This window comes from Panthera uncia, chromosome D4 (genome assembly GCF_023721935.1).
Source record: "Panthera uncia isolate 11264 chromosome D4, Puncia_PCG_1.0, whole genome shotgun sequence".
In the NCBI taxonomy this organism is placed as follows: domain Eukaryota; kingdom Metazoa; phylum Chordata; class Mammalia; order Carnivora; family Felidae; genus Panthera; species Panthera uncia.
In genome coordinates this window covers 69,004,193-69,025,568 of record NC_064807.1, presented here as the reverse complement: position 1 = coordinate 69,025,568, position 21,376 = coordinate 69,004,193, and the positions used below count along the sequence as shown (strand labels likewise).

General features: G+C 40.9%; 1 protein-coding gene across 1 annotated transcript in view; it reads left to right on the top strand.

Annotated features, from left to right (window-relative positions):
- The window catches only part of SVEP1 (sushi, von Willebrand factor type A, EGF and pentraxin domain containing 1), an 86,889-nt gene that overhangs the window by 16,348 nt on the left and 49,165 nt on the right, over nucleotides 1-21,376 (top strand). The window contains exons 2-3 of the mRNA XM_049636202.1: nucleotides 12,579-12,834; nucleotides 15,846-16,022. Coding sequence (XP_049492159.1) covers nucleotides 12,579-12,834; nucleotides 15,846-16,022 — 433 coding nt within the window. The remainder of the gene's footprint in view (nucleotides 1-12,578; nucleotides 12,835-15,845; nucleotides 16,023-21,376) is intronic.

Here is a 21,376-nt window from a genome sequence, read left to right as displayed (position 1 = left end):
AAAGGGGGCTCAGAGGAACGGCCTGCCCTAGTAGCACTTTGTAAAGCCAAGAGGTGTGACTTTTCCACGGGGGAAGGACAACCACAGAAAGTATCTGGAATTGAGTCACTTGGTTCCCCATTAAGCAAGACATCTCCAGTAGTAAGTTGTGGAGTGCTCTCCTGGGAGCTGGATCTGAGTAAAGGTGTGCAAGTCTCCAAAGCACAGAGCGTCTGGTGGTCCACAAACCCAGAAAGCGCCAACACCTTTTTCTTTATTTCTTTTCACATTTTGCTCTTTCGAAATTTCCATTTTCTCCTACACCTTCAAGGCGTAAGACCCATTATCGGAATTTACTAGGCAGAGATTGATGAAGTCCCAGCAACAGAGAACCTTGCAGGGATTTGCAGAGTAATCTGCATTCACTCATTTGCCATGTTCCCAAAACGTGGAGAAACACTGTAAGGACGTATCTGATTAAGGAAATTACAGGGAAGTGTGGCAAATAGCACTTGTCGTGTGATGCCTGTCTCCCCTCTACTTGTGGAGGACAAAAATTACATCTTACGTGATTTTCATCTGTGCTCCACGACCTAGCAAACGACATTCATTATAACCCTGGTGTTCCGGAAAAGACATACCTTAGTCTGTTTAGCATTTTAAATTTTAGTATATCAAGGGTAGTACTGTGCTCTGATTTCACACTAAAATGAGGATAGTTAGGACATCTTCTCAGAGGACCACTTAGGGGATGCTCGACTTTTGAAATGATGGATTATAATGATTTTAGCAAATTTACCCTTCAGACCACTTTCCCAAGGGAGCGACATAAACTGTTGAATAGAATCTCAGGCAAGTGTGAATCCCTACCTCCCCGCCCGCACACCCACACTAAATCTGATCAAGGGGGGCAAACCCCACAGCACCTCTGCGGAGAACTCCATGCCGTGAGTTCAGAAGGGGAATCTGCAGGCCTCTGCGTTGTGAATTCACATCCTCCCTCCGTGTCGATGTCCACACTGCCCTTTACCAACCTTGCAGTATCATCCTCAGTAACTGCAAAAGTCAGGTTATTATTTTTTCTGGTCTTCCGCCCAAAGCATTATCACCTTCTTGGCTCAGGTAGGGTTGTGTGGTCCTTGGTTACAGAATAATAATTCTCCTAAATCCCCTGTCCCACTTTGTCAGCTCCTACAAATACGATTACTTGTTTCCATTCACAGCTTTGGACAAAATGTTGGTTCCATTGTATGGTTTATCTGCTTGACAGACATCCCGGCAATGTGCTAGCAGTTTCTTTTACTCATCATGATAATGGCGATGAGTAATCAATCAGTGCTTATCAGGTACCATGCTAAGTACTTTCCCTGTATGAATTCATTAAATCCTCACAACAGAAAAATCTCCCCCTGTAGGCTAGTATTATTATCCCCTAAGTACAGATGAGGAAACTGAGGCACAGAGAATGTCGGTAACTTGACCAAAGTTATACTGCTAGTAAGTCCAGTTATTAGAATACACATCAGGGCAGTCGGAGCCAAGGTCTAAGTTCTTTGATCTGCTCTACAGTTTTTTTTAGATTCTATATTGTTTATTTCTGCTCTGATCTTTATTATTTCTCTTCTTCTGCTGGGTTTAGGCTGCCTTTGCTGTTCTGCTTCTATTTCCTTTAGGTGTGCTGTTAGATTTTGTATTGGGGATTTTTCTTGTTTCTTGAGATAGGCCTGGATGGCAATGTATTTTCCTCTCAGGACTGCCTTCGCTGCGTCCCAAAGCGTTTGGATTGTTGTATTTTCCTTTTCGTTTGTTTCCATATATTTTTTAATTTCTTCTCTAATTGCCTGGTTGACCCACTCATTCTTTAGTAGGGTGTTCTTTAACCTCCATGCTCTTGGAGGTTTTCCAACCAAGGTCTAAGTTCTTAACCACCGTGTAGTACTACCCTGTGCTGTACTGTCAGAAGATCTAGTAGGTACAAGGCCCCCGGATACATACTTATCGTTGAAGTTCATTGCGAAGACACGAGGCAGAGAGGGCAGCCATGACGGGCCCTAGGTATATGGGTGACGGAGCAGAAGGCCACATGGAGCAGATGCAGGACCAAGAGGAGTGAGCATTTGGAGACTATCATTTGAATGGATGCTCTCTCACTATCTGGTAGTCCCAAGTGATCACCTTGACCCCCCACCCCTCTGACCCCCGTCCAGCCCAGGGAATTGCCTCTCGTGTGCCATTTGTATACAGTATACTTTGATTGGCTAGCACCTCCCGTTTTGTGTGCCTTAACTGATGTGTCTACCAACCATTGCAGAGACCAAGGAAGTGAAAGATCATCTTCTATTTGCAACACGTCTGTGTCTGTCCTCTTCATTTATCTAGTTTCCTGAATGAATTCTTAGGTTTCTGTAATCCATGGTCAGTACTCAACCTCACACTCTCCACGAAACTAAAAATATGAGTCAAAGAGAATTCATTTTTCCAATCCTAGGTACATCTAGTCCCTTTCTCAGATTACCATACAGCCTAAACTTAAGTTTATAAATGTTTATGCCAAACCTCCACATAAAATTTGGTCTTCCAACTAAATTCAGTATGTCCCAATCTGGGATACACAGTGTTCCCCCCTGCATCATAATATTCCTTGTTTGTTTGTGTGTTTGTTTGTTGGTTTCCATACGCCATCCCGTTTCACAAAAGAAAAAAAAATCTCCCTTATGACTCTTCTAGTAGTTTCTTCAGGTCAAAAGAATGCTCACTTTAGCAATCAGCTCCATGATCATCAGTGTTTAGAAAAATCTTTTTTCAAATCCTTTAGGTAATGAACTAGACTCACTTATGTATCCAGTGCATATTTAGGGAAAACTGTCACTGTTGTTAGTGTAAGCATGTGATTAAATGATAAGAGTTGGCTAAAATTAAATGATAAGAGTTGGTGCCTGGTTGGCTCAGTTGGTTAAGCGTCCAACTTCAGCTCAGGTCACGATCTCACAGTTCATGAGTTTGAGCCCTGCACTGGGCTCTGTGCTGACAGCTCAGAGTCTGGAGCCTGCTTCAGATTCTGTGTCTCCCTCTCTCTTTCTGCCCCTCCCCTGCTTGCACTTTGTCTCTCTCTCTCTCTCTCTCTCTCTCTCTCTCAGTCTCAAAAACATTAAAAAAAAGAAGTTGGCTAATCCACCAGGGTATATTTTTCTCAAAGTAATTTTAAAAGTCAACATCTTTTGGGGCACCTGGGTGGCTCAGCAGGTTAATTGTCTGACTCTTGATTTCAGCTCAGGTCATAATCTCACGGTTCCTGAGATTGAGCCCCATGTCAGGCTCTGTGCCAACAGCACAAAACCTGCTTGGGATTCTCTCTGTCCCTCTCAATCTGTCCTCATGCCCCTCAAAATAAATAAACAAACTTTAAAAAGTAAAAGTCAACACCTTTGAACACTTACATATGTAAATATTACTTTGAGTCATTGATTATTTAAGTATATAGATACAATGAATCTTTTAATTTATGCAACCTTAAATTGTTTGGGTTTAACTTCAGGTTTTCTTAAGCTATGAAACACAGAATCTTTTGCCCTAGAATGGTAATTGATGCGGTCATTTATATAAACTAAAATGCAAAACAAAAAAAAAAAAAGAAAAATGAAACAAAATGTCATTTATTTGGAATGCTAATGTCCCAATTAAAAGTGTTTTTTTGATAAATTTTGGATAACTGTAACAAATGAAATACACAGTAGGTTCATGAACTTGAAGTTTCCCCTCAGCCTCTGCTCCCTGTGAATTCCCACGTGTCAGTACATTTGATTTGAAGTATATCTGGCTTTTTGAAAAGTAAGGTTGTTCCTGAAGCCCAAGTGTTTGCCACATAATGGTTAGATTCTCTGTGTCTTTTATATATTCTAAGCTCCTGATAAATTTTTCCCTCATAGTTACTATTAATATACCTAGTAAGACAGTGTTTCTTTGCTGACAGCTTTGAATCCTAAAGAAGATTTTTCTTCTTTCTGAGGAAAATGTTTACAGTTGACTTCTCCCAAATCTCTACATCATTTCCTGGCATTTTGTGCTTTTCTAGAAAGAGAATTTGCTCTGATACTTTTGCAACTATTTTTCTCCTGGATAAATCCAAGCATAGTATTCAATTCTTTCTTCTCCTTGAAGCTCATTTCTTCCGTAGTCCCTGTCCGTCAGCAACCATTTTCACTGAGAACCACACGCATCGCATCGTCAGTCCTTTGCCCAGCCTAGAGAGGCAATCCTTTTCTGTTTGGGTTGGGGGGGGGGGGGGAGGTGTGCAATCTAGAGGTTGAGATGGATCATTTATATTTTTTCTCCTAGGAATTTAGAAGAGGGGACAAAGAGCTCTGAGAGCATAGTTGTTTTGTTTTGTTTTGTTTTGTTTTTTGCCAGTAGGTAGGGAATATAAAGTTAAGACTGTGCACAGAGAACCAGAGGAATGCCATCAATGTTAGGAGTGAGTGAGGATGTGTTGACAGAAACTGAGACGAGACACAGCATGGCCGCAGAAGCAAACAGGCAAACAGATGGAAGGCTGAAGGGAGTAGCCACTGGTTCCTGCAGCTTGGTTGGTCCTCTTGAGGCCCAGTTCTTCTCCCTGCTCTTGGGTTTGGAGGGATAGTCCTCTCTGTTTCCAATAAATTCCCATTTTGTTGAAGCTAATAAAGCGGATATCCAATTTTTACTGACAACCAAGTGTGGTTAAGACATCCTTCCCTAAATTTTTATCTTGCAACCGTGCAAATACCTGTTTTTAAAATTTAAATTAGGGGCGCCTGGGTGACTCAGTCAGTTGAGTGTCTGACTTTGGCTCAGGTCATGATCTCACGGTTTGGGAGTCTGAGCCCCTCGTCAGGCTCTGTGCTGACAGCTCAGAGCCTGGAGCCTGCTTGGGATCTGTGTCTCCCAGTCTCTCTCTGCTCCTCCCCCGCTTGCACTCTTATCTCTCTTTCAAAAATAAATAAACATTTAAAAAATTTTAAATTTAAATTCAAGTTAGTTAACATATAGCGTAGTATTGGTTTCAGGAGTAGAACCCAGTGACTCATCCCAGCAAGAGCCCTCCTTAATGCCCATCCCTCATTTAGCCCATCCCTCCACCCACCTCCCCTCCAGCAACCCTCAGTTTGTTCTCTGTATTTAAGAGTTTCTTACGTTTTGTCTCCCTTTCTGTTTTTTATCTTATTTTTCCTTCCTTTCCCCTATGTTCATTTGTTTTGTTTCTTAAATTCCACGTATGAGTGAAATCATATGATACTTGTCTTTCTCTGAGTGACTTATTTCACTTAGCATAGCTCTCATAGAGCATGGCTCTAGTTCCAGCCATGTTGTTGCAAGGGCAAGATTTCATTTTTTCTTGATCACCGAGTAATACCTTTAATTCAAGGGTAACCATTCAAAGTCATTTAGCCCTCTTTCATTTTTATTTGGATTCTGATGACTTGACTTTTCTTCATTTCCTTTATTCCTTGTGTGTCTATAGAATGGATAGTGGATGGAATTCAGCATTATTGGAAATCTGTTTGGGCTTTTGCCTATTTATTCTGTTGTTTTTTATAGTCTGGATTGAGTCTTCTACTCATCAACTCCTGTGCACACCATTTCCCAATGTGATGTACTGTCCCTATGGGTCCATTTGAAAATGATTTGTGTCCATGTTTAATAACAAAAACATGTATGTGGGTGGAAAAATTCTATGACCATAAATCTGAGATTAAGTTCTTTTTGACCCTCTGGCTCTTCTGTGATTTGGCTAGACTGTAACAAATAGCCTAAATGTTATTTGAGCCAAGATTTTCTTTTCATGCTAGAATTTCAGTCTGTGAAGCCTGAGTAAATACTTAAAATAAATGAGACACATTAAATACCTAAATATGATTTATTTGGTATTGTAATATAAATAGGAAAACTCAGTTACTGCAGGATACTCTTGCCAGGTATACTTTTGTCATTGTTTTAGTTTTGGCTTGTTTTTAGTTAATGGTTCTATTGTATCATCAAATAGTACAATTAAAAACCCTTGCACAGTGCCTCATATATAATAGAGGCTCTGCCCGGATTTAGTGAAATAAGTTTAAGCATAATCTTTATAAGAGTTTTCATGTCACAATTAACAGAAAAGGATTTACTGTAACAGTAGCGTTTGGCTTAGAACTTACTCATTTATTCTGCGTGTTAAACGTGTAGCTAGTGAAAATTAAGGCATTTGTTTATTGATTTTTTTTTTCATCTACTGGTTGCATAGCCCTTTTTTGATCATCAACAGAGTGGAAATGTAAGAATCAACCTATGCCGTAGAGAATCTTGCAGTTAGCTTAAGGATGTAGCCAGACAAGTTACCTATAATTTTGACGGGGTTAGTGTAATGGCGTGCTGTGGGATTGTTGAATTGACTTAATATTTTCTGTACAGCAGAAGACTTGGGGAAAGTTTCAAAGAGAAGGTGAACTTCGATCTGGATTTTGAAGGATTGATGAAGATATAGACATATTAGGAGATGAGAAAGATTTGTTAAAAACTTCAGGTAGGGCAAACATAAGGAAAGAATGGTATGTTCCAAAACCTTCAAATAGACCTGTGTGTTGAGGGCATAATATAAGAGGTAGGTTGGGGAAGTAGGCTGGAGATGGGGTGCGACAAGGGATGTGGCTGGAAGTATTATTTAGGGCTGAATTGTCTAAGGACATGTAAAGAAATTTAAACTTCAGAGACAGGGAAAATAATGAAAGCCTTAAAACATGATTAGATCAATATTTTAGAATGATAGCTTTGATGGTAGGTCAGAAAATGAACTTGAAAGGAGGAATTTCAGCAAGAGATGCTGAAAACACCTCTTGCTTTTCAATAGTCCAGACACAAGTACCTGAACCAAGGCTAGGGCAATAGGATTTCAAGGTCGGGAGATATTTCAGAGGTGAAAGGTATAGGTCTAGATGGATTACTAAAGGTGATAGATCAGAAAGGAGGCATCATAATTGCTCTTGGATACAGACTTGTATAGTTTCTGGTGCCATGTTTATGGGATAGTTTATGGTGCCACGTTTCATGTATCTTGAAAACAGGAGAAAGGAACCTTTACTTTTGCACGGAGAGGATAGGTTGAGTTTGAGAGTACTATAAAATATTCAGGCAGAGGTGTCCACTGGGACAATGGAACTTCACTTTGAGAGTTAAAGAGTTTAATTTGACATAGATTTATTTAGGAGTCATTATCTTTAGGTGAGATTCAAAGTTCTGAGCTCACATGACATTCCCCAGGAAAAGACTAGAGAGAAAAAAGTAAAAATTTAGAAATGATATAAAACTACAGAATAGGAGTCAGTAAAACTTCCTAAATATACTACCAGAGACAGTCAACATTTGGATGTATATACTTTCAAACATACTAATACATACATGCCCATACATGTAGTACATGTACACATACATGCACAGGTAATGTAATAAAATCATTGTATGTGGTTGCCTAGTTTTAAAATTTGTTATTACACAACAGTAGCATTGTAAGGATCATTCATGATTGCCCTGTAATTTATTTAACCTGTACCTATTGTTGGAATTTTATACTCTATTTCTTTATATTGCAAATTATTTTGGGATACACATCCTTTGCAATCAATGTTTTCTGTGTATCCATGCTTATTTCTTAAGGCACCCCTACAATTTTATAATTAAAAACATCTTTGGCTAGGGGCACCTGGGTGGCTCAGTCAGGTAAGCATCTGACTTCGGCTCAGGTCATGATCTCGTGGTTTGTGAGTGTGAGTCCCTGTTGGGCTCTGTGCTGATAGCTCGGAGCCTGGAGCCTGCTTCAGATTCTGTCTCTGTCTCCTCTCTGCACCCCCACCCACTTGCACACACACACTCTCTCTCTCTCTCAAATATAAATAAACATTAAAAAATATTACGGAAGATTTCAGTGAGCCTGCTCTTGGCTTTTTGTAACTTTTTCTCCTGGGATGAGGTTATATCTATCTTGACCTGCACTATCCAGTAGAACCCCTCTCTACCTGGCTTCTTTGAAAGGCTTCTGCTAAATAAAATAAAAATAGAATGTAAGATACAGATAAAGCACAAGAATTCACTACACAGAGCAGAACCAAATCCTAGAAAGCGTTTGTTCCATGAACTTGAGTAAATAAAACGCTGAAATAAGATGAGAAATGAGGGAATAGACAACAGACTGAAATGAAAACAAAAGTGGCCGAGAAGCTGCAAGGAACAAAGAAAGAATGTGCAAGAGGAAGAAATATCGTCACAAGAAAAATAAAATGCGAGGCCAGCATCAGTTCTTAGTCAGAAATGCAAAGGAGGAGGCACGATTGTGCATCCGGCACAAAAGGTGATAGGGAAGAAAAACTTCAGACATTTCCACCAAATTCAGAAGGGCAAGAAGATGAGATAAAAGTGGGGAAAAAAAAAAAAAAAACAGGATAAAATCTATGAAGTCCAGAAAATGACGAGCCAACAGACGATAACCTCTTTCCCCAGAGGTGTTATTCAAAGATGCAGAACAGTAAGCATTCCTTGAATTGAAGAATATTTGAGTCTTCAGATTAAAAATATGAAGTACCTAACAGATGAAGCTTGGTGAAATCTTAGATTGTGAAGGATGAGGACAGTGTTATAAGTAGCTTCCAGTGTCTTGTTTGTCCTTAATGTTTCCTAACGAGGAAAAAAAATACATGTGCAAAACCAGTTGAAACGCTGACAGTATTTACTAACTTCCTGCTCACTGACTGAGAGCGGCCCCGAGAGAGTCACGCCAGGCATGGATTCCAGTCCACGTCTTTCAGGGGTGACTTCTGAGCTTCTCTCGTTGGTCTCCGCAGTTAGGTTGGGCCACAACCGCAGGGCTGTGCAACAGTTGGTATTCTACCGACATGTATTTTAATTAATGGAGGCCAAGGGCAAATATTGTCGCCACGTCAGATTTGTTGTGACTTCTCTTTTTCTTTCAAGAGCATCTTTCCAAACAGTTCCCTTGTGGCCTGACTTAGGGGGTAGGGGTGGCGTTGCAGTCTTGTGTAATGGTGATGAATCTCGGGTGTTAGAACAATGTTACACAACCCTGCATTTTTATCATTTTAATGACTTTTGCTGGACAAGGGGAGCTTCCTTCCCTGCCAGATATTTATACAAGCTAATCAGAGGCTTGATACAATACAGATGGTGATAACCTTTGGCCGTACAAAGCCCATGTCGAGTTTTTCTTTGGCAGCAAAGGGCTTGCCTCATTCCGTATTCTGGACCAAAAAAAAAAAAAATTCTATTTCTTAAATGCCTTATAAAGGATAGCAGATGATGTAAACGATTTCAGGAACACCAGAAGGAGAATCGAGTGCTAGGCCTCTACCACATTCCACAAACATTACCAAAGATCTATTTATTTCTTAGATCTGTGGGATGAAAATGTTTTTATTGAATTATGTTTTTATTCAAGTATGATGGAGCAGAAAGATTGGGGGAAGGGGACAAAATATTTTCAGTAAATCATCCGCTCCTCCTCTGTCTTTTAAAGTGCATTCCAAACCCAGATCTTGTGTAATTCTTTGCTTGGACTAGTAGTCCTGCTATTCTCCTGACCGTTTTAAGCTTAATATATTGTCCTGCCAACAGATATAATGGTTCCTGTAAATACTTCCCAGTTCCCTGCAAGAAGAGAAGAAAAATAGAATTACAGCTTAATGTGTCTTGCACGTAATGAATCGTACTGCAAGAAATGTCTGCTAAATCCCTAAATCCTAACCTGAATGTTAAGGAATATTACCGACATGAGCTAAAATTAATATTACAAAATAGTATTTGTTTATGTCAGAAGGACAGTAAAGGCACAAAAAGAAGCTTTATCTTTTTTGTACAGAACTCTGCAAAATGAAGTACGCGAGGGCACACAAACATTCTATACATTCCTACTGCTCCCTCAAGACCAGCTCATTCAAGTAACTGTGTTCAGGGCATCCTTCCGTCTATTCACCCATCCATTCTTGAATCCATTCATTGAGTAGATATTTATGAACCCATACTCTGTGCCAGACACTGTCAAGAACACCAGACCGAAAAAGACAATTTACTTGTTTTCTCTCTTCTTTCTGCCCCAGTTCTCACTTCCTTAGGGTCTTGCTTCCAGTTTGCTCCATAGTCTCCTAAAAGAGAGAGTAATGGAAATGAGCAAAAGCTTAGCAGAGTGTCTGTGGAGGTTAGGTTATGATTTCAGAGGGGAACAACTCAGAAAGAGAGAGTTTATCACGTGGTTAAGAGCAAGGCCAATGTAAGCACAAGTTGCCACATCTCAGAGTGCTGGAACTAGGAGTTACCCTTTGAGTCCTGATGTCTATTATTAAAGACAAATAAAATAATATCTCATTTCATGCCATCTGTAACAAATCATTGGATTTCCCCCCAGAGGTGGTACTGAATGAAAAAAGTGCCTGTGTGTGTGTGTGTGTGTGTGTGTGTGTGTGTGTGTATTTCAGTCCATTCCAATTATTGTTTATATCGATAGGGCTTTTCACCTGGGGTGTGTACTAACTGAAAATATAAATGTTTATACACATTTAAAGGTAAATGTTTATGATAAAATGTAAATATATATGATACATTTAAATTCATTTCAGTTATTACTTTTACTGGTACTCAAATTGCCCTTTGGCCAGAAGGAGCTTCTTTAGGCTGGTTTAATTCTTTTTGTCTTTAATAGTAGTAGGCTTTTGAGAGAAGGGGGTGACATGTTTGAATCCTTCTTCTCAAATTGCTGGCTTTCCAGATGTTTCCAAAGTCATTTTTAATTTGTCTTTAAAAAAAAAAAAAAAAGATTTTATTTTTAAGTAATCTCTACACCCAACGTGAGGCTCGAACTCACAATTCCAAGATCAAGAGTCACATGCTCCACCAGCTGAGCCATACAGGCGCCCTTAACTTGGTTGTCTTTAAATTCAGGTTTAACAGCTTTATCTTTAGCTCACAAACAGGAGTAAAATTTGCTAAGAGTTATTAAATTAGAATCAATAGCTATGAATTATATACTGATGAAGACATGAATCTTATTAGCTGAGAGAGTCTGGAGCTTAGAGCTGAAGTCTGCCCCTTGAAGTGAATTGAGGCAGTGAATGAGTGAGTTTTTAATCATATCATCCCCTTTGAACTTTACAAAACATAGGGTATAATTGTTGCTCTTCCTCACTACCTCCAGACTGTACTTGAATTATTGCCTAATAGACATTGAGGTCTTCTTTCTAAGAGCTTGCCAGAAAATACGCCCTGGCACTTCTTTTCCTTTCCTACCCATTTCTGGTAAAAAGCAATAACAGTAAATTTAATTATAATGCCAGAGTGACCACTGGATTCCTTGTGCTTTTACAAATTGATGTTATAGTGCATCAGTGGCAATAAATAGATGCCTTTTTAAAAAAATTTTTTTAATTAAAAACAATTTTTTTTTAATGTTTATTTATTTTTGAGAGAGAGAGAGAGAGACAGAGTGTGAGCAGGGGAGGGGCAGAGAGAGAGGGAGTCACAGAAACCAAAGCAGGCTCCAGGCTCAAAGCTTTTAGCACAGAGCCAGATGCGGGGCTCGAACTCACAAACTGCGAGATCATGACCTGAGCCAAAGTCGGACGCTTTACCGACTCAGCCACCCAGGCGCCCCTAGATGCCTTTTTTTAAATGTTTGTTTATTTTTGAGAGAGAGAGAGAGGAGGGAAGGGGCAGAGAGAGGGAGACACAGAACCTAAGGCAGACTTCAAGCTCTGAGCTGTCAGCACAGAGCCCAATGCAGGGCTTGAACTCATGAACCGTGAGATCATGACCTGAGCCAAAGTTGGATGCCAAACCGACTGAGCCACCCAGGTGCCCCATTAGATGCCTTTTTTGAAAAAAGGTTTCATTTTTTTCTCTTCTTTCTGTAGAGGAAGGAGAGCATAATAACATTATAAAGCATAACTCACTTGCCCTAAAATAATAAAGCCCAAGTGTTAGGTTGAATAAATCAGTATTTTCTCATAAAGATAGTACACCACCAAAACCAGCTGATTTTGTGCTAATACTGGGTGGTCCCGAAAAGATGAAGGATTGAATCAGTTCTACAGCTTTGGAGGAGCAGTGGAAAAACAAACATGGGAAGTAGGTTGGCCATTGTTAACTCTGGAAGAGACATTTTCTATTAAATTTGCATCTACTCAGGCTTTTGATATATGATCACGAGGGCGTTCAGCTAAGTGGATAGATGGGCAGCTAGCTGGATGTACTTGATGTACTTGGAAATAGATATGTAGGACTCAGATTTGGTTCCTGTTTTGAGAGCCTGGAAATCCATAAGAATTCCACAAATATTTGTTGATGATAATGCTGCTGCTGCTGCTGCTGCTGTTAATGATATCTTTTAAATGCTTTTAAGGTTTTTGTGGGTCTGTGCGGAGACCGTGGTAGGCCCTAGTCCGCCTGTTTCTGTCTTACTCTCATTGATCAGTGTTTGTCCTCACTCTTGCGACATGCTGATGATCCTCACAAATACTCTTTTATGTAAGAGAGGAAGCATGTAGTAGGCCAACACCATACAAACTCACGCTAACTTTGTTTCATTACAGCAAATTCTTCGTCACTCTAGAGAAAACTCAACAAAAGTTATATTCCTCATTACTGATGGATATTCCAATGGGGGAGATCCCAGGCCAATTGCAGCATCTCTGCGAGATTTTGGAGTGGAGATCTTCACTTTTGGCATATGGCAAGGGAACATTCGAGAACTGAATGACATGGCTTCCACCCCAAAGGAGGAGCACTGCTACCTGCTGCACAGTTTTGAAGAATTTGAGGCTTTAGCGCGCCGGGCATTGCATGAAGGTAATGGAAACCCAGTGGCATAACATGATGCAATTCAAGGAGCGGGGGGGGGGGGGGGGTTCCTTCACTTTTACTGCTTGAAACCCATTGGAGGGTAATACCAGACCCTGTGATGTCTTCACTGAGAATGATGCCCATGTGTCCTTGGTGTTTTGTGAGCTGTGTTGAACTTCATACATAGAAATGACAGTCTGATTTGCAAGAAGAATATTTGGGGTTTTTGTTCTGTTTTGTTTTTTAACAGTTGTGATGGATTTTCACTAGAATATCCATAATGCTCCCACCTAGGAACTGTTAGAATCAATGGAATGAATTTAGGTGTGTTTTAAGGCCACACACAGAGTGGGAAGCCTTGACTTAGATCTCATTTACAGCTATCTGGAAAGCCGAAGTAAACATTCAGAGACATGCATAGTGAATCTCACCAGAATGTTTCCAGAAATACACATGAAGATATAGGGACAATAAATACTAGCACATACTTCTTGACTGACTGAAGACACATAATGCTTATGTAGAAGTTGAAGAACGTTACCCCAACAAGGAATAAAATCAGTAACTCCATCATTAGAGTTCTTTATACACCATTTATAAGGATGTTTAGTTATATGATTTAGGTTAGATGAACTTCCAGGCATAATATGGGCATGTATCTTGGTAAGCCACAAGAGAAAGTGTAGATTGGAAGGAAATTAGAGGAGATCCAGCCTCAGACCAAAGCCATGCAGCAGGTGAGGCTTGATCCTTGCAGGTATCCATGTGAAAGATTTGGTTTGATGGGCAAATCGGGCCACACAAGGTTTCAAGCAGTTAGTGATATACATAACGACACATCAGCCCTATCAGAGTTCCAAGGGAAGCGTTTAGAACAGGGTCTCAGACTAGCTGTGGATACAACAAAAAAATCTTAGTCACCTGCTTGCTGTGTGACTTTTGGCAAATTATTTAGCTTTTACATTCCCTAGGTGTCTTGTTAATAGAATAGGGAATGAGAATAGTACTTACTCCATGGGATTGTCACAAGGATTAGATGGGTTAATACATATAAAGTGATTAGAAAAGTTACTGAGGGCTTATTATCTGAAGCCCTCATTAACCGTCCACTGTTATTATTACCTTAGGCAATTTATCTAACGTCTACAAGCCTCACTTCCTCTACTTTTAAGATGGAGACACTATAATGTGTACCATATGGTTTTGTCAAGAGGATTAAATAAAATATTTAAAATTTACCAAGTATAGTGCTGTCACTTGGTGGAAGTTCAGTAACTATGGGGCTTCCTTTGTTTCTCCTTTTCTCTTGGAAAAGTGGTATGTTGAGTGGGAAGGCATGGTGGCAGTTAATAGATGGGATTCTGAAATCATGGTGTTACTAGCTATGTTGTGGAGGACTAATTTCCGGTCCTGTGATCCCTCTGCTTGTAGCGTTGGGGCCTTCTAGAACCCTAATGCCAAGTTGCCCCAGAAGCTGGGTGGGACAGAGTGTTCTTTCTCTTGGTTACAGTATTGCAACAGAGTTTTGGAAGGCATCACTTTTATTACAATAAACAAATATCTAGAATGCATAATTCTCTGATCAAGTTTCCGGATTTGGTAAGAAAAAATCCTGTTCCCATTGCAAAGACATAGTCAAATCGAAGGAGATGAGCATCATTTTCCCTGGCTCTCTGTCCTCTGAAGCCACTTTCAATTTGGTTGGATCCACTTTCAGTCTCAAGACCATCCGTTTTTCTGGCCATCTTCCATAGACATAGCTTGCAGAATAATAGCTTGCCTCCCATAACACGTATCCTTATCTCTCTCCCAGACATGAATGCCAGTGTACCAGTCTTGGTAGCTAGATCTTTCTTGCTCCTAAGTTGCTCTACCGCCAAATAATCCCATGGCCCAGTGCCTCAGAACTAAGTGTGCATGTTGCAGACCTTTTACCTATACCACAGTCTGTTAGATGGAGCTTTAATAGGGTACCTGATTGTACTGGTCTCTTTCCCTTGGGGCTGGAGTCTTCTCCTTACTTTGCCCCTGTGTATTTATTGTTCAGAGTCTTAATGCATAGAGACAGATGTTCCATAAATGAGGCCACTACCAATCTTATTTCCAGGTATTCAATTGCAGTGCATGTTTCTTGCTGGAACTCATGCATTCGAGTTCCTATGACGGGCCCATCACTATGTCTGGGCCCGGCACCATGGACCTACCTCTAGGATTTGGGTTAAGACTTTTGAACTTCCTCAACAGAGTAAGTGGAACTTATTGTTTGCCTGGTTCTAGGCCATTCTTTCTGGGTGGGTCATATTCAACCTTACCTTACCCAGTTAAGTCACTTTCTGAACAACTCTGCCTGAATTATTGACTTCCCAGCATGCCTCACTTCAGAACATGGCTCACGTAATGAGTATGATCTCCCGTCACATAAAACATGATAATTTACTTAACATTGAGAAATAAGCCATATTCTGGTTCTATTATTAAACTTGTGTGGCGTTGTGAAGTCTTTATCAAATAACTATAGAAGTTACGGGATTTATTCTTAAGTCAGTAGCTCATAATCAAAATCCTTTTGCAGCGATCGAGATTGTCATTTTATTTATTTATTTTTTTTGAAAAAGCGTTTTGGAAATCTCGTTACTGCTGTCTGACCTCATATTGAGGCAGTGGAACGCTGCTTGTGTGGAAGCCAGGGAAGTGACCTATGGAACGGACCACAGTACTTCCTGCTGCATCTGGAGATTCCTTGCTGAAGTGCTTAATTTCTGCCTGACCCTGCATGGCCCCAAGAACTTATGATGAGGTCCCAGACTGAAATAACTTAACTGGCTGAAGCAAATTCCCAGCCTGTGCTAGTGCAAATAACACGCATTCGTATCTGGGTGGGAGTGGGGTGCAGCTGGGAATTAGACGGATATGAAAAGATATTTTCTGCAGCTTGCACCTACATTTTAGTAACTAGAGAATGTAACATTGATCTGCGAATTTGTTTTTTATTACCCTCTGTCATATGTCATTGATAGATCTGCCTTCTGGGAGTTTTATTCAAGAGGATATGTCTCATTGCTCCTATCTGTGTGAAGCCGGCAAAGACTGCTGTGACCGAATGGCGAGCTGCAAATGTGGGACACACACGGGGCAGTTCGAGTGCATCTGTGAAAAGGGCTATTATGGGGAAGGTCTGCAGTACGAATGCACAGGTGAGTCTCCAGTTTGTGCGTCATCGTGTCAGTTATCTGTTGCCATGTAAAGAAAAGATCCCCAAACTCAGTGGCTTAAAGCATTGATTTATTATCTCTCGTGAGTCTGTGGGTCACTTGGGCAGCTTGTCTGGTCTCAGCAGTGCTGGCTTACACGTGCATTTGTCATCAGCTGTGAGTTGGGTCGGCTGCTTCGCTGGTCTTAGCTGGGTTTTCTTACCTGTTTGGGCATCAGCTGGCTGGAGTCTGGTCTATAATGACTTTGTCTAGGACCACTAGGTTGACCTTCGTGTGACCTCTCAGATTCTCTCAGGCTGCCCGGGCTTGTCCCCGTGGGGGTGGCAGAGGTCCAAGAGAGAGAAAGGAAGTTTGCGAGACCTCTTGAAGTCTCGGTTCAGAACTGTGAAAGGGAAGATTTGGGGTCTTTCATTTGTAATCAATCAGTAACCAAGTCTGTCCTAAGCCAAAATATGCTGTCGTCTCTGTAGGAGATTGAAGCCAGTGGGATTCTGGTCCTTAGGCCACATATAACTTACGGGATTGTCACAAAAATTGTGACTTTCACTTGATGATCTTTCACCTCTTCACAAGACTCCACGTAGGGGCCTCATAAAGCTTGACAGTTGGGGCACCTGGGTGGCTCAGTCAGTTAAGCATCTGACTTCGGCTCAGGTCATTGTCTCACAGTGTGTGGGTTCGAGCCCCGTGTCGGGCTCTGCGCTGACAGCCTGGAACCTGGAGCCTGCTTCAGATTCTGTGTCTCCGTCTCTCTCTGCCCCTCCCTGCTCACGTTCTTTCTCTCAAAAGTAAACATTTAAAATAATTAAAAAATGAAAGCCTTAAAAGTGACATCACTTCACAATGGGTTTCACTTCATCGACATTTGTAATTCTACCTGCTCTAGATTTCCTGACAGGAGAATCTTTCTATTTCTGGTATTTTATTAGAAAAGCCAAGAGAGCAACTTAGGATTCTGGTATTTTACAGTTTATCTTAGGAACTACTTCTAAATCATATTCTCCTAATCTTTAGAAGTAGTATGTGGCTTTCTGTGATAGCATTTTCTTTGTTCTGTTTTAGCCAAAAGGCAACATTTGCTATTTGGGAAAGATATATTCCCATGGAAATTAACAGCCACCAGGAAAATGTAGGAGCAGTAGCTTAACTTTATACTGCACCATGTGGTCTTTTACTGCTTGTTTCATGTGAACATTATTTTATGCTGACATTTGGGAGGTAGGTAGGCCTGCTCTATAGCACAGAAACGTGGCTCTTCTCTGTCTACGTGACCTGCTGTCTCTTTCCTTTTTTCTCCTTCTCCTCATAGGACATTTCCTCTTGCATTCTTCCTTTATTCTCTTTTACTCCTGTTGCCCCTCAGTTCCTCTCCTTTCATTTCTCCTTCCTCCCCTGGCCTGGGTCCCAGCGGGCAGACACATACTTCCTAGGTTCAACCATCCATGCTCACCCAGCAAATCACTCCTTTCTTGGCTCTGCTCCTACCCCACCCAGCAGGAATTCTCATTTAAGCAGAAGAAAGCGGGGGGGGGGGGGGATCAACCCAACTGCCTCTGAGTTGGCAAAATGCCTCCCCTGGAATCTTCCCACACTTTCATCAACAGCCCAGCTTGGCACTCTCCCCAGCACCCCCTTCTCTCCCCTCCTCCCACCCAAGCCCACCAAACGCAGGCAGAAGCTCTCATTTTCTTTGCTCCGTGCTGTAGTCAGCATGTTTGCTTTCCGTGTGGTCGTAGGCTGAACTGCCCCTTGCCAATAAGCCACTGCCATGTGGCTGCCCAGCCATGCTGGGCTGCAGCCTCCGCTGCTCCGCGACCCTATAATCTCGCATCCTGAGGGAGAAGCAGCAGAATGAGAGAGGGGGCAGTTCACAAACCCACTACCCCCCAGATCCCCAAGTAGCTGCGGCTGCTACTAGTCATGCACTCCAGGCTGGAAGGCATGGCGACAGCAGTCTGTAAATGTGTGAGATTGGGTGGGCTTGTCAGTAGAGCTTCCTAGAGGGGCCAGGAGTACTTTTGCAGCTGGATCTCACCAAGAACACCAACACAAAAGGATTAATTTATCCATCCCTTCTCTTAAATGAGTGAGCGTCAGCTTACTGCTTCCTTTCACGCAAGAGTTAAATTAGATTTAGTTGCATCGATATAAATGTTCATACTGTCATCTTCAGTATTTGTTTCAAAGGGATTAGGAAAAGGAGTGTCGGAACCCCAGTTTGTATGCTGTGATTTGTATATTTGTAGGAGGCGGCACTCATCACTGGCTTCTCCTACACGCTAGGAACTAAGAGAACATAAATTAATTGCATCTTTCCTGTGGCATGAAAGACTCATTACCAGACTCTTTAGGCAAGGCAAAAAGAAATATTAGCCCTAAATCATCCAGCACTGAAAACGTGGAAGCCGTGATCCTCCTTTTACAATCTGTTCAGTTGACAAATGGTATTGAGCGTGTTTTTCACGCCAAGCCCTGTGCTAGGCACCAGGCAGGGGTTCGATGGTGAGCAGACAGACATGGTCCTCACCTGCTGGGAACTCACAGCCTCCCCACACAAGTCAATTTGTAATCACGCACTGTGATTAAAGAAAAAGGCCTGTGCTGTAAAGAAGGAGCTGCAGGGAAGGCTCTACTAAGATCGTCCCTCTAAGTAAGATCTGAAGGTGCCTTGATAGCAGCTATTGTCTTGCTCCAGGAGACGATGTTACCTTTCGCTCTGAATACTTGGAATTCCCAGTAGTTTTCCTCATTGTAGAAACAGTGCCTTTCAGAACCAAATCATTCCTCTTCAGAGCCAGAAGAAACCTTAGAGGTTATCTGCTTGAAATCCCTCATTCTCCAAGAGGAAATTGAGGTCTCAGAAAAGATGAATGTTTTACTTAAGATGGCATATCCAGCCATCAGCAGGACCCCAACAGGGACCCAGGACACTTTTATCTAAGTTCTGGGTTATTTCCAAGATAGCACGCTGCTTATTTTGCCTTTTTGAAAATATCTTCTTATATACACTGCTCTTCAGAGACCATAGACACCGAACTGTGCTCAAAGTGTTTAAAAACGTAGGAAGATCTGGCTCAAATTCAGCCTCTGCCAATTACAGATGATGTGGGTTTGATAATTTCTTCTGATTCTCAGTTTCTTCTGTAAAATGGGCCTAATACTGGTGTATGTATACATACCTGATGATGGTATGTATATGTGTACATATACACACACATATATCTTTGTATATAGAAATACATAGATATGTCTATATGCGCATATATATGTGTCTATTTTACATATATTTATATATTTTATATATGTATATATATTTAGGTTAATTGATAAAATAGACTGCTTAGGATGGTATCTGGCCCATCAATTCCTACTCATACTAATCCTAATAATACTTTTATGATTAATCATTATTGTGCGATGATACAAGTATTATTATGAGAAAGTTAATGGATGGGTATTTAAGTAGTTACCTCATGTGTGAGATTCTTGAAGATGAATGACACCGTATATTTTATAAAACTTTACCATGGGAGGATTAGGAAGGTCGATGCATGCAGGTGGACACCATCAAGAAGGCTTACACGTACTCAAGGTAAAAGGAGTGTTGGGAATGCAGTTTTGACCCATGAGTATCCAGTGCAAATCAAGAATACCGAGTGGAGAGAAGGCAGTGAGAGAATGTGCCACTTGATGTTGAAGAAAGTTGAGCTTGTTTGCTTTGATTAGGGAAAACTATGCTGAGGTAACTTGTGTTTGTTAATTTCATAGACCAGAATGCTAGAGCTACCTTACCTGTCAGAACTTCTCTCCCTGCTCACTTGGGAGGTGAGGAAATTCAATCCTCTGATCATATAGGAAGTAAGTGTCAGAGTGGAAGCCGAATGGAGGTCTCCCAAATCCCTACAGTCCTTCCTTTATACTAGACCATCTTCACTGGTGCTGTCAGCCTTCAAAGAAAGCCGATAACTGTAGGATGAGTGGGCTCTTCTCTTTTTCTCTCCTCGTTCTGGGTGAAGGGCAATCTAGGTTGCTTGGGTTCTGAAACAGTGACTTTCTAAAGCTCTGTCCAAGGCAGTAGCTTTGCTTGAAATGGCCTGAGAACCACTGTCACAGTAAGCAGCTGCTTCACAGACAAGACCTTGATGCCCAGAAAGATCTTAATCACTGGGGATCCGTCCCATATTCTGAACATCTTAGCTTGAATACAAGCTTGAAGATATTCATTAGAAATTACTAACAAGTAATGCTCTGACAAAAGGGTTCAATTTTATGAGACGTTGCTTAATATGTTTGAGCTGATTTCTAATATCCCTTGGCTCAAAACTTTTTTGAGTTCATCTCAAAATAATCACGTGCTTTTGGCTGGTGGTCTTGGAGAGTGTGTGCTAATAGGTTTTACAGAAGTGAGGACTATATAATAAATAGATAATCCAAAGTAGAATGATGCTTTGTTCGTGTATGTCTCATTCATTTGTGTTATGGCCTTGACCACAGAAACCATATTTGATAGAAGTTCAACTAATGCTAGAAAACCTGCTAGGGAAAGAGAATTTGAAACATAGTTGTAATACTTACAGATCCATATTCCCAGTACTCCAGGCTCAGAGAGGCATTGCAGGAAAAATCCAGTGCAGCAACCAAAATAGATTTCAAAATAGTGCAAGTCCTTTGCTTGATTTTCTCTGACTCCAAAATAGGGATTTATAGACCCAAGCAATTCTTAAAATCTCCCCTTTTTAATCATCCTTTCCCTTAGAAACCATAACTCTTCTGTGCTTATCTCTTCAAATTCCTCCCTAAACACACACACACACACACACACACACACACACACACACACACACCACTCATACTCAAGCACACATATATGTACCTTACAAGACCTAACTCAAACTCTGCATCCTTATCACTCTTTTCCTCTTGCATCTGCATCACCCTCTGGGGTACCAGAGAGGGAGAAAAGCCAAGAATACTTACATATCAGTACTTTTTGTTGTTGTCATAAATCAGTGCTTAAGGCCTATGATATTTTGGTTTTGTTTAAACCTACATAACTCAGTTTCATTTACCGTAAATATTTTGTGTGATTCAAATTCAGGTGTGGGGTTTTAATGCCGCATGTTTATATTTAAAGGATTGAAAAGACATTCCTCTAGGATTAGTAATTGAACTTCAGCTAAGGGAAGTGTACTGCTTAACTGTGGAGTCTAGTGAAAAGTTGGTGTTGCTTCCATTTCTAGCTCTAGTGTTCCTTTCTTCATTCTGCATCTTTGACATTGGCTTTGACAGTGATATGGATGATGATGATGATGATGATGATGACAGCAATAATAACT